Source organism: Gorilla gorilla, chromosome X, assembly GCF_029281585.2.
Source record: "Gorilla gorilla gorilla isolate KB3781 chromosome X, NHGRI_mGorGor1-v2.1_pri, whole genome shotgun sequence".
Lineage (NCBI taxonomy): Eukaryota > Metazoa > Chordata > Mammalia > Primates > Hominidae > Gorilla > Gorilla gorilla.
The window spans coordinates 34,224,051-34,243,228 of NC_073247.2; the positions used below are offsets into that span (position 1 = coordinate 34,224,051).

General features: G+C 43.5%; 1 protein-coding gene across 2 annotated transcripts in view; it reads right to left on the reverse strand.

Moving 5' to 3' along the window:
• Positions 1 to 16,625, reverse strand: part of ACOT9 (acyl-CoA thioesterase 9) — a 39,761-nt gene extending 23,136 nt beyond the window's left edge. The window contains exons 1-6 of one of the 2 annotated variants that reach the window (XM_019019670.4): positions 16,426 to 16,625; positions 9,176 to 9,273; positions 7,582 to 7,608; positions 6,416 to 6,461; positions 4,049 to 4,219; positions 3,760 to 3,797 (exon numbers count right to left, since the gene is read on the reverse strand). In XM_019019670.4, coding sequence (XP_018875215.1) covers positions 3,760 to 3,797; positions 4,049 to 4,219; positions 6,416 to 6,461; positions 7,582 to 7,608; positions 9,176 to 9,273; positions 16,426 to 16,445 — 400 coding nt within the window. In that variant the 5' untranslated portion in view covers positions 16,446 to 16,625. The remainder of the gene's footprint in view (positions 1 to 3,759; positions 3,798 to 4,048; positions 4,220 to 6,415; positions 6,462 to 7,581; positions 7,609 to 9,175; positions 9,274 to 16,425) is intronic. The other variant, XM_019019671.3, reaches the window with a different exon arrangement.
• Between the last annotated feature and the right edge of the window lie 2,553 nt (positions 16,626 to 19,178).

Consider the following 19,178-nt stretch of genomic DNA (forward strand, 5'->3'; position numbering starts at 1 on the left):
AGTAGTTGGGACTACAGGCACATGCCACTACACCCGGCTAATTTTTGTGTTTTTGAGACAGAGTCTCGCTCTGTTGTCCAGGCTGGAGTCTATCTCAGCTCACTGCAACCTCTGCCTCCCAGGCTCAAGCGATTCTCGTGTCTCAGCCTCCCGAGTAGCTGGGATTACAGGCACGCACCACCACGCCCGGCTACTTTTTGTAGTTTTAGTAGAGACGGGGTTTCACCATGTTGCCCAGGCTGGTCTCGAACTCCTGGCCTCAAGTGATCCACCCGCCTCGGCCTCCCAAAGTACTGGGATTACAGGCGTAAGCCACCCTGCCCGGCCTATTTTTCATTTTAAGATGGAAGAAACTTGAATATGTTTATAACTTGAGGGAAAAGTGAAGTTGAGAAAAGGCTCAGGAAATGAGGGAGAAAGCCAAGTGATAAGGCAGTTCCTTGAAGAAACAGAAGGAATAGAATCAAGTAAACAGGTTAAAGGGACTGGCCATCAACAGAAGTTAATGAGCAAGAAAGAGGGTAGTGGCAGGGGAGTTTGTGTATATAAGGACACCTAAGCAAACCAAAGTCAATCAGGCTGTAGTGCAGTGGTGTCACCACAGCTCACTGCAGCCTCGACTTCCTGGGCTGAAGCAATCCTCCCACCTCAGTCTTCTGAGTAGCTGGAACTACTAGTGCATGCCACCATGCCCAGCTAATTTTTTGGGTTTTGTAGAGATGGGGACTCACTATGTTTCCCAGGCTGGTCTCAAAGTCTTGGCCTCAAGTGATCCTCCTGCCTCGATCTCCCAAAGTGCAAGGATTACAGGTGTGAGCCACTGTGCCCAGCCAAGAATTTTTAACTGGGTTTATTTAATCTAGAGAAAAGTAGTTGCTAGGTGTAAGCTTAACAACAAGCTTGTATCTATATTTTAAAAGTTAGGGCCTGGCGTGGTGGCTCACACCTGTAATCCCAGCACTTTGGGAGGCCGAGGCAGGCAGATCACCTGAGGTCAGGAGTTTGAGACCAGACTGGCCAACATGGTGAAACCCCGTCTCTACTAAAAATACAAAAATTAGCCAGATGTGATGGCGGGTGCCTGTAATCCCAGCTGTTCAGGAGGCTGAGGCAGGAGAATCACCTGAACCCAGAGGCAGAAGATGCAGTGAGCCAAGATCGGACCACTCTACTCCAGGCCGGGCAACAAGAGTGAGACTCTGTCTCAAAAAAAAAAAAAAAAAAAAAATGCCAGGCACGGCGGCTCACACCTGTAATCAGAACTTTAGGAGGCTAAGGCAGGAAGATCCTTTGAGCCCAGGAGTTCACGAAAAACCTGGGCAACACAGGGAGACCCCATCTCTATAAAAAAATAGTTTTTTAAAAAATATATTAGAACCTTTTTTCAGACCCTTTCCCAACCATTCAGCCCAAATATCATTAGGTGGGAGCAAGTAAGGTAACCTAGAGTAGGGTGCTGGCGTCCAAGCACGGTGAGGAGGACATCCTTGCAGAGAGGCTGCAAGAGTGATGGCAGAGCATGTCACAGCTTGAGCACAATGAAGAGGGTGAGCCTGCAGAGGGGGACCTGGTGTGGGGTACCAGAGCCCAGGTGAGGTGAGGGGAGCATCCATGATGCATGAGGGGTGGCAGCCATAGGAAATTGGTCACATACAGCGGAACTGATTAAATAAGTCAATATATTAAGGAGAATGGAGCCAGTTGGAGAAGGGAATTACAAATATGGAAAGGAAGGAAATGAGAATGAACCCCGTGGTGGCTGAACTGGAATTGGAGCTATCAGTGCGATCCCATGGTTTTCATACATACATCTGTACAAAGATTTAGAAATAACATATATGTACGTATATGCACATATATTTCCCAGCTCCTCCACTAAGAGGGTATGGGAGCAGTGATACCCAGGAATAATGACCACTCCCAACACACATATCTCCATTTCAAAATATCATCCTCCACTTCAAAATATCATCCTCCACTTCAAAATATCATTCTTGATTTCAAAAAAGGGCTCCTTGGAGATGTGGGTGATTCTAGGACTGGGGCAGGGAAAAGCATAAGATGAGCCTAGAATATTTTATTGTGCCAGAAAGTGAGAAAGTGCTCAAAGAATAATGGGGACACATCAAAGAAAACCACACAGAAGCTAGCCTGAAGGGACTGGGACACTCCTGGGACCATGTGAACATCAAATAGATGATAGTAACATATTATAGTCCATTCAGTAACATAGGAATTCCTGAGTCCATACTGATTTAAAAATAATGAATTGAAAGTCTGATGAAGGTCTCAAAGTTACCTGCCACCCCCCCACATAAGGTACTTATTAATTACAAAGGGGAAAAGAGTAACTTTACAGTGAAGAACAGTGGCAGACATCTTCGTCATCCAGTAAGCAAAGCTGATATCATCAGTAATGAGACAAATCAAAACCATGTACCACTTGATAGGATACAATAAGAACAGAGCATCCCTTCTGTGACATTCCTGCCAGAGATGCATAACCCAAAGCTAATCATGAGGAAGCACCACACAGACCCAAATTGAGGGACAATACACAAAAGAACCATGTCAAAGTCACGAAAGTCAAAGAAAGATTAAGGAACTAGTCCTGACATGACAATTAAATCAACATATGATTCAGAACTGGATCCTTCTGCTATGAAGGACCACTGGCAAAAGTTGAATGGGACCTGAGGATTAGACAGTATGACACATCAGTGTTAATTTCCTGATTTTTTATGGTTGTTTTGTAGTTATGTAGAAGAATGTCCTTGTTTGTAGGAAAGACATATTCAAATATTTGGGGGTGATGTGGCATCATGTCAGCCGCTTATTCTCACATAATTCAGGGACAAAAAAATTTTTTTTCTTTTTTTTTTTTGAGACGGAGTCTCACTCTGTCGCCCAGGCTGGAGTGCAGTGGCGCGATCTCGGCTCACTGCAACCTCCACCTCCCAGGTTCAAGTGATTCTCCTGCCTCAGCCTCCTGAATAGCTGGGACTACAGGCATATGCCACCACACCTGGCTAATTTTTTGTATTTTTAGTAGAGATGGGGTTTCACCATGTTAGCCAGGATGGTCTCGATCTCCTGACCTTGTGATCTGCCTGCCTCAGCCTCCCAAAGTGCTGGGATTATAGGCGTGAGCCACCGCGCCTGGCCACAGAAAAATTATTTATACTGTATTTGCAACTTTTCTGTAAGTTTAAGACTTTCTTTTTTTAAAGTTACTAGTAAGAAAGATTATTCAGACTATACCTCCATTAAATAGGAATCTACATTTATAAGAAAAAAATTATGACAATTCAGAGGTAGTAGATGCCATTTTTTTTTTTTTTTTTTGGAGATGGAGCTTCACTCGTTACCCAGGCTGTAGTGCAACGGCACGATCTCAGCTCACCGCAACCTCTGCCTCCCAGGTTCAAGTGATTCTCTTGCCTCAGCCTCCCAAGTAGCTGGGATTACGGCGCCCACCACCACAACTGGCTAATTTTGTATTTTTAGTAGAGACGGGGTTTCTCCATGTTGGTCAGGCTGGTCTGAAACTCCCAACCTCAAGTGATCCGCCCGCCTCAGCCTCCCAAAGTGCTGGGATTACAGGCATGAGCCACCACGCCCGGCCAATATCCTTCTTTTTTTGTGCACTTTAGAATATCATCATCTGTGCAGGTTAAAGAATAAAAGAGCCCTTTCCGGTCACAGAATTCAATGTATATCTGTAGGTATCTATTAGAAAGACTAAAATAATACCAGTACCTCCCAAGCTGTCAAGATCCTCAAGAATCCTGCCAAATCTGTGAAACAAAGCAAACAGTGAATTAAATGCAAATCATGTTGGTCTCCCTTTAAAAATAAATAACACACTTCAGGGTGATGAAAATGTTCTAAAATTGATTGTGGTGATGGATGCACAACTCTCTAAATATATCAAAACCATGGAATTGTACACTTTAAACAGGCGAATTGTATGGTGTGTGAATTATATTTCAAAATTGTTATAAAACAAGGAAATAAAAACAAATACATAAAAATAGCACTGTGTTACCTTACGGTGTTTTGAACAGTCAAATATTTCTCTCGTAATTCAGGCTCACTGCCCAAAGGCAAGAGAACTTCAATATAACTGTCCTTCATTCTCCTAGGAGGCAGTCCATCCTGTGATTTAGCCAAGAAACTATGAAGTAATTTCCTTTCTTCCATTGCCTTCACATGGTCTCTGAGAAGAAAGGATGCAGGATTCATAAAACAAGAGCAGTTCTAGCCCACAATTCCAGTGGTACACAGGCCAGTAAGATACCATCAAAGAAGGAAAAAGAAGGTCTGGGTCTACTTTCACCTTCTCTTCCTTCCCTCCCTTCCCACCCGCCACTTGGTGAAATTGATCATTTCCGGTATCATTTCTCAAGCTTAAAAACATTCTTAAGGCCAGGTGCAGTGTCTCACGCCTGTAATCCCAGCATTTTGGGAGGCCAAGTCGGGTGGATCACACGAGGTCAGGGGTTCGAGACCAGCCTGGCCAACATGGCAAAACTCCGTCTCTACTAAAAATACAAAAAATTAGCCAGGCATGGTGGTGGGCACCTGTAATCCCAGCTACTTGGTAGGCTGAGGCAGAAGAATTGCTTGAACGTGGGAGGCGGAGGTTGCAATGAGCCAAGATCACACCACTGCACTCCAGCCTGGGCAACAGAGCGAGAGTGTCTCAAAAAAAAAAAAAAAAAAAAAAAAAAGAAAGAAAAGAAAACTTAAAAGTGATATAGATATACCCAAATGAGCCATATATTCACCCTTATCAAAAAGTTTACTCAAAGACCAGAATATTTGAAATTAAATTAAAAATTTAGAGAGATGGACAAAATAGTATATATATATATATATATATGCTAAAGAATGGCTTGGCCACTCTACTTTATATTCCCATTTCTCACCTGACAGTTCTTGGATTCTTTGAGCCCCAGTTCTCTCTCTCTCTCTGCCTTCAATTTCAGGAAAGAGAGACAGAGGAGGGAAAATGGACTATATCCAAAGGAAGTATGGAAGGCAGAACAAAAGGTAAAGAAGAACAGAACATGAAAAGGAGACAGAAAGGGAAGAAAAAGAAGAGAAGATTAAGGTGGAAGAGAAAAGAAAGACAAGGGGATACGGAATGACAATGATGATAAGAACATTAGCTAAGATGTCTTTCTAAGCTTAACTTATAAAGTATTATTTCCAGAAATGTTTACCCTACAAAAACTACAGGAGATAGAGGAATGAGTTAAATGACACCAGTAAATCCAGAATGTGGAACATTCTCAAGACAAATGGCTTGGCCTCCTTAAAGTCAAGCTCATGGGGGAAGAATAGGAGAAGGACGACTGTCCATTACTCTAGATTAGGGAAGACTAAAGAGTCATAACCACCAGATGCAACATGTAATCCTTTATTGGATCTTGATGTTTTTTAAACAGCTATAAAAACATTTTTGTTAAAAGGAGTAATCTATTACAAAAAATGGTAACAGTTGAGGAAATGTGACTACGGATGAGTAATATACTAGCAAGGAATTGCTGTCAATTTGATTACATGAGAGAATGTCTTATTTGTTGGAGATAAGCGAAGGCTGGTTTTATAAAATATTTACTGGAGATGCACGCTGAAGTGTCGTGGTGTCTGTAATTTACTTAAAAATGGTTCAGGCAATATGTGTATATTGGAAAATTTGGCAAAATATTAATAAGTATGGAACCCAGGTGGTGGGTACACAGGTATTCATTCTTTCTACCTTTTAGTAAATTGAAATTTTTCATATAAAGAATTTAAAAATAAGTCATTAGATAATTTCTATACCAACAATAGATTATTATATATCTAGTGATCACTCGTATTTTTTCTATCTCATTTTAGCCTCAAAATTCTGTACACCAAGAGGGATATGATCCTACTTTACAACAAGGAAATACTGCGAGAAAGAGAAAGACAATATGGGAGGCCTGACTAATTTTGAACTGACAAGAAGCAATAAAGGAGTCAAGTTGCATGAAACAGAGAAACTTAGTGACTTGGGTTCAAGTTCCAAACCCTGACATTTAATCATTCAATCTCTGAGTTTCAGTTTCATGTGTAAAAAAAGGAACAGGAACATATGTCGTAAGCACATCACAAGTTTTGTTATGAGAATCAGTGAAGTAATATACACCTAAATGCACTTTGAAAATGCAGAATATACGTAAATCATCTTCTTTCATGACAATGAGGTGTCATCTGATGAGTATGTTGAAATGTTGACCTTCTCCCCCAAGCAAAATACTTCTCAACCTATCTCTGAACATAGGGCTCCCCATCCCCACTGTGAGACCATCAACTGAGCCTAAATACAGTATAGTATAATACCTTGGGGATGAAAAGAATGAATGAAAACAAAGATGCATACCTCCAGTTTGTGGATGCTCCTACTATCTCCCGCAACTTATCTCGAACTGAAACAAAAATAAAGAGGTCATTCCATGAAACAAAGAAATATGAGAAACGGATTATGGCAATGAGCTCAAGAACTACAAAAAGCAATTCATGCACTCAAAAGATTTAAAGATCCATAGATTTCCATTTAATGCCACAACAAACAGCTCAGGGACAGGATCAAGCCTCTGCTCCCTAAAAACCTGAAAGAACTATACTGTCTCTTTAAAGGTGCACAAATGAATACCTTTGTGCCAATCACTAGGGTTTATATAAACAAACAAAAAAGGATAACTTCAATTATTCACTTAATAGGGCTGTATCAGTGTTAGCCAGTAAGAGCCATTATGATGGAGATATGAACAGGATTCCCACCTATCTTCTTTTTTGTTGTTTTTTTTGAGACAGAGTCTCACTCTGTCACCCAGGCTAGAGTTCGGTGGCACAATCTCGGCTCACTGCATCCTCCACCTCCCGGGTTCAGGCGATTCTCCTGCCTCAGTCTCCCAAGTAGCTGGGATTACAGGCGCTGTGCCACCACACCCAGCTAATTTTTGTAGTTTTGTTTTGTTTTGTTTGAGACAGAGTTTCGTTCTTGTTGCCCAGCCTGGAGTGCAATAGCACGATCTCAGCTCACTGCAACCTCCGCCTCCCGGGTTGAAGTGATTCTCCTGCCTCAGCCTCCCGAGTAGCTGGGATTGCAGGCAGGCATCACCATGCCCGGCTAATTTTATATTTTTAGTAGAGATGGGGTTTCACTATGTTGGTCAGGCTAGTCTTGAACTCCTGACCTCAGGTGATCCACCTGCCTCGGCCTCCCAAAGTGCTGGGATTACAGGTGTGAGCCACTGCGCCTGGCCCCCACCTATCTTCTTATACGCAGTAATAGATCAAATTACTTAGTTCAGAGACTAATACTAATATCCAAATCTGAGTCTCATTATAATTAATTTCTCATATATTTATAGTCTCCTGGTTGTTAGAAACGTTTAAGCCAGAAAAATGAAGCAAAGACTTACATCAAGCCAAGGCAAATAATGCAATTTTAGTTAATGCCACTGCCCACAAGTGCAAGCGTATATTAGTGCTTACAAAATTTAAGCTCTTAAAAGAAAAGCTGATACTAATTACCACACACACCATGATTCACATGTATAGATGAACATGCTATATGAATAAAGGGAAAATCAATTAGAGAACCAGCAATAATTCAAAACTAAAAGAAAAATCTGTAGTATTTCAAATACTGTTTGAGTTTATGTGTTTATGAGTTTATGTGTTTATGAGTTTATGAGTTTATGTGTTTTTCCTAGCACTTCAAAATATACATTCCAGTTATAGGAAATTAACTATAGCAATCCTCGGTCCTTCAATAACTAACTGATCAAAACCAAATATAATTTATATGAACATGCATTTTAACTTTCATGAAAAATGGTTGATTTTTCTATCAAACAATTATGGATACACCATAAATTTGATGTATAATTACAATTAAATGTTGGAGAACTGCAAACAACAACCATTAGTAACTTAGTCTTATTTCTGATTTTTTCCTCCTAAGTTCCTTGAATAAAAGAATGGATGGGGCCGAGGTGGGTGAATCATGAGGTCAGGAGTTCAAGACCAGCCTGGCCAAGATGGTGAAACCCCGTCTCTACTAAAAATACAAAGATTAGCCTGGCATGGTGGGCGCCTGTAATCCCAGCTACTCAGGAGGCTGAGGCAGAGAATCACTTGAACCTGGGAGGCGGAGGTTGCAGTGAGCCAAGATCCCACCACAGCACTCCAGCCTATGCGACAGAGTGAGACTTCATCTCAAAAAAAAAAAAAAAAAAAAAGGCTCACACCTGTAATCCCAGCACTTTGGGAGGCCAAGGCAGGCAGATTACTTGAGGCCAGGAGTTCGAGACCAGCCTGGCCAACATGGCGAAACTCCGTCTCTCCTAAAAATACAAAAATTAGTTGGGCATGGTAGAACATGCCTGTAATCCTAGCTACTAGGGAGGCAGAGGTTGCAGTGAGCCGAGATCCTGCCACTGCACTCCAGCCTGGGCGACAGAGCAAGACTCCATCCCAAAAAAAAAAAAGAATGGACAGAAAGTACCTCAAATAGTACATGGACTACTGATGCTCACTGACATAAAATAATTACTACTAGCTTAATCAGTGTAAGAAGAGAGGCAAGTACTGAGGGCCAAGAAGGAAAAAATTTTAAATTTTACTTACATATATATTTATATACACACATAATATAAATTTATTTGGACCCTTTAAAGAAGCCGCAATTTTAATTATAATGAATACTCCTAGTTTAATAAAGACAATCCATAGTTTACATATCATATTGGTAATTGAAATTAACTTTAAGCATGGACTAACAGGATCCCTCGAACATAACTATGGACTAGGAGTGTTTACTTGATACCACTAATGGGCCCATCTCTTTTTTTCCATGCCTTCAGAACCTACACACAGGAAGTGGAAATCGCCTAACTAAAAGAGCTCAGTCCTCAAGGCTCCCAGGAACAATAGTTCAAAATCTGAACGTGACTTCTATCTGAAGCTATTAATATTATGCAGCTATCCTGGTCATTTTGTCAATGAAATGTTTATGAAAGATCTACCTTTAATATGCCTCATTTGCTCTAAACTATCACTCTATATACCTTTCAAATAAAAGTAAAACAAGGTTTTTCACCACATACGCATAAAACAGAGACACTATGCTTGCCTTCATGAATGTGGAAGATTCCCTGTTTCTTGAGGTTCTGGGGTCCTTGAGTCAGTCCTCTTCCAGGAGTAAGCTGCCCTTTGCCCAAGGCACAAAGCCTATAAAACAAGATAAAACACAGAGCAGATCCCACAGCTTCTTCCCTGGCAACCCTAAAGACCTACCCTCCTCCCAGAGTATCTGGCCATATCACCCTTAGTATATATTGTCTTGTAGGACTCTGTAGTTGTTTCACAAGTATATGTATCTTTTCATGAGGCTATTCCATAAATCATCTCTCCCACTAGAGTAAACATTTCTTGAGAGCAGAAACCAATTAGGTAATTATCTACAAAATAAATAAAAGACGGCAACTAGGTTTAATGCATTTATTATTGGTCTTTCTATTTTATTAGTTTCAGAAGTCCATAATCGATTTGGTAAACAACTGAGCAAACTCATTATGAACAATTTATTCTGTTCTTTATTATCGCACCATATTTCCTCAATAAATAAGATAAACCCAATTATAAAGTAAACTTTGAAAATTGAATTAGCCCTTTCCAGATGCAAAGAAAGTATTTATTTAACTTACGCAGAAATTTTCTAGAGTCCCCACACAATAAAATAAAAGCTATCTACTGGCCACGGTGGCACAGGCCTGTAATCCCAGCACTTTGGGAGGCTGAGGCAGGTAGATAGGTTGAGCCCAGGAGTTCAAGACCAGCCTGGGCAACATGGCAAAACCCCATCTCTACAAAAAATACAAAAATTAGCCGGGCGTGGTGGCATACACCTGTGGTCCCAGCTACTCAAGAGGCTCAGATGGGAGGATCACTTGAACCCAGGAGGTCGAGGCTGCAGTGAGCCAAGATTGTACCACTGCACTCCAGCCTAGGCAACAGAGTGAGACCCTGCTTCAAAAAAATAAAAAATAAAAGCTGCCTACCTAAATGTGCCTAACCTACTCTCCCAAAATAAGTTGATTTTGGTTCATTATTGCTTAAGCATTGACTCCTAATCACACAATATTATGTCAGGGGTAGCACACAGGCAATATCACAGATTAATAAACTGATCTCTGAGAGCACAGTTGAAGAAGGCAAGGCACTGAATAGGTCAAGAACCCCACAGGCCAGGCGTGGTGGCTCATGCCTGCAATCCCAGCACTTTGGGAAGCCAAGGCAGGTGGATCACTTGAGGTCAGGAGTTCGAGACCAGCCTGGCCAACATGGTGAAACACTGTCTGTACTAAAAATCCAAAAATTAGCCAGGTGTGGTGGCAGGCACCTGTAATCCCAGCTACTTGTGAGGCTGAGGCAGGAGAATCGCTTGAACCCAGGAGATGGAGGTTGCAGTGAGCCGAGAACACACCACTACACTCCAGCCTGGGCGACAGAACAAGACTCTGTCTCAAAACAAAAACAAAAATAAAACAAACAAACAAAAAAACCAGAACCCCAGATACTGTCACTCATTCTAGTTCAATTTACTAGTAAATTCTCACCACTTAATGTGGGAATAAGCAATGACTAACAACAAAAAAAAAGAGATATTTTTAGTTTTCTTTACAGACCAAGCTACTATAGGTTTCTCTTCTGAATGACAGCATTCAGAGAAAGCCTCTCAGTATTTACAGTATTCTGTAAAATCTACATGCAGTTTTGACACTGTGCTGTTAGAACAAATCCTTATCCTTTCACCAAGTCAAATCATCTAATTGCACAGAACACAGAAATATGAGCACATGCTCATTGGCTAATTGAACTTCTTAGTCACCAGTCATCTTATTTGGTTGCAATACAATCCCTGCTGGTCCACTAAGACCAAAATTCTTGCTGGAGGGTTTGGGGTTTTGGATCTGTTTATTCTTCAATCACACAGCTAACAAGCCTCTGTCTTAAATATTTTAGCTTCACTTTTTCACGATAAATATTCAATTCCTGTACTTTTGTATACAGATTAATATTTGTCTTTTTTTTTTTTTTTTGAGACGGAGTCTCGCTCTGTCGCCCAGGCTGGAGTGCAGTGGTGCGATCTCAGCTCACCGCAAGCTCTGCCTCCCGGGTTCACGCCATTCTCCTGCCTCAGCCTCCTGAGTAGCTGGGACTACAGGCACCGCCACCACGCCCGGCTAATTTTTTGTATTTTTAGTAGAGACGGGGTTTCATCATGTTAGCCAGGATGGTCTCAAACTCCTGACCTTGTGATCTGCCCACCTTGGCCTCCCAAAGTGCTGGGATTACAGGCATGAGCCACCGCACCTGGCCGTCTTTTTGTTTTTGACCATCTAATCTGCATTTTCTCAGAACATGATTTGAATTTTCCATTTTTTTCATTATTTTGTTTTATGTATCTTCTATAGGTTTATATGCCTTACTGAAGGAAACAGAGTAAGTATTCCTTCATTCTTCCATCTCAGAAACAAGCAGCCAGGCATCGTGGCTCATGCCTGTAATCCTAACACTTTGGGAGGCTAAGGTGGGCAGATCACCTGAGGTCAGGAGTCCAAGACCAGCCTGGCCAACATGGTGAAACCCTATCTCTATAATAAACATAAAAATTAACCAGGCATGGTGGCGCACACCTGTAGTCCCAGCTACTCTGGAGGCTGAGGCAGAATCACTTGAACCCAGGAGGCGGAGGTTGCAGTGAGCTGAAATGGCCCCATTGCATTCCAGCCTGAGCAACAGAGCAAGACTCCATCTCAAAAAAAGAAACTAGCATTCTACAACTGAATATATCTGGTTTTAAAGAACACACTGGAAAAAGCTAATCCTTTCTATTGCTACCATTAGCTGAAACAGCAAAAAAATCACGACCCCCAACACATTAATAGCAACTATAATAGACACGTTAAATGTATCCAACATAAGAAATGGGATCTGATTCTGAATGGCTAAATACCCTGAATACGCATCACTAACAGGAGCTATATAACCAGTCTCACATACCTGAATAAATACACATATACACAGAAATTGTTTTGTTACACTAAGAAGCAGCATTTTCTGAAGAGGGATGAAAATCATTCCATCCTGTTTGTGTGAGAGGCAATACAGTATAGGGGTTAAGAGCCCAAAGGCTGGGCGCAGTGGCTCATGCCTGTAATGCCAACACTTTGGGAGGCCGAGGCAGGCGTATCACTTGAGGTTAGGAGTTTGAGACCAGCCTGGCCAATATGGTGAAACCCCATCTCTACTAAAAATATGAAAATTAGCTGGGCATGGTGGCGGGCACCTGCAGTCCCAGCTACTCGGGAGTCTGAGGCAGGAGTATTGCTTCAACCCAGGAGGCGGAAGCTGCAGTGAGCCGAGATCGTGCCACTGCACAGCGAGACTCTGTCTCAAAAAAAAAAGAGCCCGATCATGCTGCTTGTTAGCTGAGTTACCTTAGACAAGTTACCTAACCTCCCTGATCCTCAGTTTCCTCATCTGTAAAATGGGGATAATAATACTACCTATCCCATAGGATTGTCAAAAGGATAAAGGAATTAACACATATTAAACCCTGAAGGGCACGTCTAGAAGAGCATGTCTAATATACTGACAAGTCCTCAAAAATCTCTAGCTATCATTATTCCAGAAAGTCATGCTTCTCCAAAGTCTCCCCTAAAGATCAAAAAGAACCAGGCTGGGCACAATGGCTCACGCCTGTAATCCCAGCACTTTGAGAGGCCAACGCGGGAGGATCACTTGAGACCAGTGTGGGCAACATAGGGAGATCCCGTTTCTACAAAAAAATTTTAAAATATTAGTCAGGCGTAGTGGTGTGCACACTTGTGGTCACAGCTACTCAGGAGGCTGAGGTGGGAGGATCACTTGAGCCCCGGGGAGGTCGAGGCTGCAGTGAGCCATGATCGCACCACTGCACTCCAGCCTGGGTAAAAGAGCAAGACTCTGTCTCCAAAAAAAAAAGGAAAGATAGCCTAAGCCAGGCACTATCACGGACCACTGCCAAACATAGAATCAAATGAGGAGAGAAAAGAAGGGAGTTAATGAATACAGAGAAACACTTGGGCCAATTTATTTGGAAAATTGTAGTCCTAGAGCCCCATTGCTTTGCATGCTGCCTTAAAAAATTTGGAAATACATTCCTGTGGCACAACAAAGGCATAATTGGAACACTTTTTAAAAAAATGTTGCTTATACCAATAGCATATTGGTAATAATAAATCTATATCATACTGTCAACATAGTATTCAAGAGTATTCGAGTAATAGTAACTTTTTTTTTTTTTTTTTTGAGACAGTCTCACTGTCACCCAGGCTGGAGTGCAGTGGCAACATCTTGGCTCACTGCAACCTCCACCTCCCGAGTTCAAGCGATTCTCCTGCCCCAGCCTCCCGAGCAGCTGGGATTACAGCTGTGCACCATCATGCCCAGCTAGTTTTTGTATTTTTAGTACAGACAGGGCTTCACCATGTTGACCAGGCTGGTTTTGAACTCCTGACCTCAAGTGATCTGCCCGCCTCAGTATCTCAAAGTGCTGGGATTACAGGCGTGAGCCACCGCGCCTGGCATGTAATGGTAACTTTTCACTACATTTGGTATCCTATTTACTGATAATCTGATGGAAACTGTGGACCTCGAGCGGGCGTGGGAAGGGTTGGAATACACTTTTGCTCACACACACAATGGTATGTACTGTTTCAGGAGGTGCACAGACCCTTTTTGTACCCTCAGATCCCCCTATATTTGAAGATTCTGATTCAAACCAACCTCCTTAAGAAACTGAGGCCCCAATTTCAGATGACTTTCCCCCAGTGCCAGTCAACAGGCACACCAGCAGAGTCCAGATAGAGCCCAGTTCTTCCGATCTCCCCCAATACACACACACACACACACACCGCACTGAGGTGGAGGAGGTGGGAGAATGGTTTTAATCAATACTCAACACTTCAGTACCTCAGGGTTACTGGCTTATCTCCTGATAAGCCCTCAGGAGTCTTACTTATAGCAAAACCTCTAGGCCTTTACTGTGGAGAGGCCTTTGCAACACTCAAATCCCAGGACCTTGTAACTGAACCTTTCCAATCAAAGGAGATCAAGAAACTCAAGGCGGGGGGAGTGGGGAGGGACAGCATTAGGAGATATACCTAATGCTAAATGACGAGCTAATGGATGCAGCACACCAGCATGGCACATGTATACATATGTAACTAACCTGCACATTGTGCACAGGTACCCTAAAACTTAAAGTATAATAATAATAAAAAAAGATGATTATTACAAAAAGACAAAAGATAACAAGTGTTGGTGAGGATGTAGAGAAAAGGGAACCCTCGTACACTATTGGTGAAAATGTAAACTGGTACAGCCATTTTGAAAAATAATGAGGCGGTTCCTCCAAAAATTAAAAATATAACTACCATATGATCCGGCAATTTCTCTTCTGGACATATATCCCAAAGAAATAAAAAAAGTATTTCAAAGAGAAAAAAAAAAAAAAAAAGAAACTCAAGGCCTCCATGGCCTACCTGGGGATTCACGTAAGTCACCCTGGCTCAGCCCTGGGTCCCAAGCTTACAGCAGTTGGCAAGGAAGAGTGTTCAGTGCAATAACAGGCAATACCACTCATATGCCCTCCACTCTGAGGAAATAACCTCTATTTAGAGACTAAACAAAGGTGCCTCTTGCAAGTCTAAAAAAGACAAGAAGCTACAAAGGTTGCCCACCAGTCAAAGAACCTAATCATCTCAGTCTATATTCATTTGTGAACTCCTACTCTCACTAGACACTAAGAGATTATCCGCTTAAGGTTCAATAGTTTTTTGTTTGAGACAGAATCTCACTGTGTCGCCCAGGCTGGAGTGCAGGGGCGCGATCTCAGCTCACTGCAACCTCTGCCTTCCGGTTCAGTCGATTCTCCTGCCTCAGCCTCCAAAGTAGCTGGGACTACAGACATGCACCACCATTCCCGGCTAATTTTTGTATTTTTGATAGAGACGGGGTTTCACCATGTTGGCCAGGCTGGTCTCGAACTCCTGGCCTCAAGTGATCCATCCACCTCAGCATCCCAAAACGCTGGGACTACAGTCGTGCACCACCACACCCGGCCTCAATAGAATTTTCAAGAAAGGAACACAGGGTTATGAGAGAAAGCACCTGAACAAGACCATCGAGCTTTTGTAGAAGACCTTTCACATTGCAAGCTAAAGTCAACTGTGGCTCCTCTCATAATGACTTTCAGTCTGCCTTCAAATAGTTTAACAAAGGTTTTTTGTTTGTTTTTAAGTACTATAAACAAGACAGAACCCTTACAACTGATAACAAAGTCCCCAGGAACAGTGAGAGAGAGAGAGAGAGAGAGAGAGAGAGAGAGAGAGAGAGAGAGAGAGAGATCCAGGGAGAGAGAGAGAGAGAGAGAGAGAGAGAGAGAGAGAGAGAGAGAGAGAGAGAGAGATCCAGGACCCCCAAGAGAATTGATGGGGTTAATGTGAGTCAAAAGCACTATGAGTCACATCAGGGGGACAGGCCCACTGGCAGCGAGATAACTTCAGAAACTGGAGCAGGTGTGAGCCCCCTGGGATGCAGCCTGGCAGAAAACTTGGAAAGGCTGGCATGCTCGGGTGAAAGGGATTAGGGAGAGCTAGACACGCTCTGGAGTCTAAGGCCCTCAGGCCTTAACTGTGCCAGCTGGGAAGATTACATATACAAAAAGGCATCCTCCCTTACCCACGTGGCCCAATCAAAGCACCCAGCCTCTTATAAGGGCTTTGCGGCTCATTAAAGGTAAAGTTCAAATCGGCACCAGGGTCCTCGACGCACAGTCCTAGGGTCCTGGGAGCCAAAAGGTACCCTGTAATCTCTGCCAATGTTACAACAAACTTAAGTAAGAGCCGAAGTAGGTCAAGCATTTAATCCTAAAAATGTTCTCCAAAGGAGGATGAAGGGCTAGAGGTAACATAGAACTCCAAATACTATCTTTCTGACAAGGGGCTACCCCAACGCGGCTACCAACCACACCCCGGATGAGCAAGGCCAAAGGAATTTTAGGGAACACCCAAGTTCCTCCCTTAAAAGTGCTGCTTTGCTTTTAATATCAAACTCAGTGCTAGAAGTCGCCAAAGTGGGGGCGAGGTTCTCCCAACCAAAGGCCGGCGGGCTTATGTCCGGTCGGAGTCACAGTGGGCGAGCGCCCCTTATCATCGAGCCCAAATGCCCATGCGTGGCCCAATTCTTCCGCCGGGGCCCGCCCGAAGCTCTAGGGGAAGACGGTGGCACCCCAGGCTACCGCCCTGCCAGCCCCTTCCACGCCCCGCCACCTACCGCAGTGCTGCCCGCCTCATTGCGCTAGGCTGCCGTGCGCGCGATGGAGAACCGGGCCCCGCGCGCTAGTCGGCGGAGGGAAACTGAGGCGATAAAAGACGCACGAGTACCAGACCGCGCCCTTGCTGAGGACAGCCCGGGAACGGGACAGCGGTGTCCGGGGGCGGGACCGCGGCGTCCAGGGGGCGTGGCCGCGCTGTGCTGGGCGGACCCTACCCGTTCATTGGCGGGAGGCTGGAGTCCGCCTCTGCGGAGCTTCCCACTCAATCAGTTGTGCGGGTCGTGCTGCTAGAGCGAGGACCGGCCTATTCTCGGTTGAGTAAACGAACCACGCAGCAACGCCAGGGCGTGACGTCGAGAAGAGGCCCGGCTCTGCCTAGTGGAGCTTGTCTCCTTTATCCTTGATCCCCGCGCCTTGGCTCCGTCTGTTCTTCCCCTTGGCTGCACATGGGAATCTCCTGGGCAACTTTCCAAAATACTGATACTTGGCCGGGCGCGGTGGCTCACGCCTGTAATCCCAGCACTTTGGAAGGCCTAGGCGGGCAGATCACCTGAGGTCAGGAGTTCAAGACCAGCCTGGCCAACATGGCGAAACCCTGTCTCTACTAAAAATTCAAAAATTAGCCAGGCGTGGTGGCAGACGCCTGTAATCCCAGCTACTCGGGGGACAGGCACGAGTATCGCTTGAACCTGGGAGGCGGAGTTTGCGGTGAGCCGAGATCGCACCACTACACTTCAGCTTGGGCGACAGAAGGAGACTCTGTCTCAAAAAAAAAAAAAAAAAAAAAAACTGATGCTTGAGACCCACTGGCTGGAGATTCTAGTTTAGTCCTGGGTGCGGTCTGGGCTTCGGGATGATGTCTAAAGGTGCCCCCAGGTGATGCTAATGTAACCAAAGGCTAAAAACCACTGACCTAACAGGAAAAAATTGTTCCTCTCCTCTTCTCGGCCTGACCCCCAATGTTTGACATCTTGGCCGAGCTAGAGAGATTCAAGGCCAGAGAGTTTCAGATTATTTCACCCTACGATCTAATTCTCCATTTCTTTCAACGAATTATTATCGAGCTGTTTGCATTGTGCCAGGCACTATTGCAGAGGTTGGGGTTGCAAAAAGAAAAAAGGACAAAAATCCCCGCCCTTAAGGGGCTTGCCTCTTGATGAGGAAGGAAAACAAATCAACAAACAAGTTAGCAAATAACACGATCTCAAATATGGTAAAGCGGTTTAAAGGGGAAATAAGGTAATGAGTGGGGATCTTTTGAGAATATAAGCAAGTCTTGCTTTGCCTCTAAATACGGCAATTTCCTAAAAGGCAAGGGCCATATGCTTTTTCGCAATACCCCATACTTAGTAAAAATGTATTGATTTGAATTAAGCTAGCTTTCTGTTTTGAATCACTTCATGAGTTACACATGGAGCATGGTCTTCGGCTTTCTCTTTCTACTGAATTTTCCCTGCTTTTATCAATCTCACATCTGGAAGACTCCCCTTTTAGCCTACAAGGATCTCTCCTTCATTTTTGTTCACATTGTCTTTTCATTTTTGTCACATTGTTCACATTGTTCACAAGTCACTTTTCAGTGATTGTCTTGTTGGTTTTGGGTCAGCCATATTTCTTTATACTCTACCACACCTAACACAGAGGGCAATAAATATTGTATTGAATTATACTATTTTTGTTCTCCTTTTTACTTGAACTTTTCTTTGAAGCAATAGGAGGCTCAGGGAGAAAAAATAAGTACAAGAGAGAATTTTTTGTAAATGGTATAATAGGTAGGTACAGTTTATAGTTTTTCCTGCAATCAAGTCGCCTTCCGTCAATTTCCAAATTATAAAGACACGTTCTCATCAATATAATAAACACCATCGATTTTGGCTGGAACAGCTGAAACCAGGGACTTAATGCCATGCAGTTGCCTTCTCTCTATTGCTTATCTTTGCTTTCCTTTGCATACTGGCTTCATTCTTTTTTCTCTCTATGTAATGACATTCTCCATATGGCAATAGAAGCTCCTGAACTTTACATCTTACAACCACAGCCACACACATACAGACTGACTGAAATTTCTACGGCCCAAATACAAAAAAGTTCTGAGTAGAGATTCATTGGACCAATTTGGGTCAGGTACACACTCCTGGACTAGCCAACTGTGGCATCAGGGTAAGGAACCCTTGCCCTGACTTACCAGGAACCCCCTCACCCAGACTCATGGCCAGGTACTGGGTCACAATCTACTAACACGGCTATTGCTGTAAGTAACTGTACAGATGGGGATACGGAGCACCTTCTTAGAAAAGGAGTACCGAGGCCGGGTGCGGTGGCTCACGTCTGTAATCCCAGAACTTTGGGAGGCTGAGGCGAGTGGATCAACTGATGTCAGGAGTTCAATACTGGGCTGGCCAACATGGTGAGACCCCTGCCTCTACTAAAGATACAAAAATTAGCTGGCTGTGGTGGTGGGCGCCTGTAATCCCAGCTACTCGGGAGGCTGAGGCAGGAGAATCGCTTGAACCTGGGAGGTGGAGGTTGCACTGAGCTGAGATCGCGCCACTGCACTCCAGCCTGGGCAACAGAGACTCCATCTCAAAAAAAAAAAGAAAGAAAGAAAAGAAGAGGAGTATGGAGCAGCCAACCACATAGATGTCCACTAGAAGGTTAAAGAGGGAAAAAAATGATCACATCACTTAGCCCACCTACCTTAGTTGTAACTTCAGGGAACCCCTGCTAGACCTAGCCTGCCCAGCGTTCATCC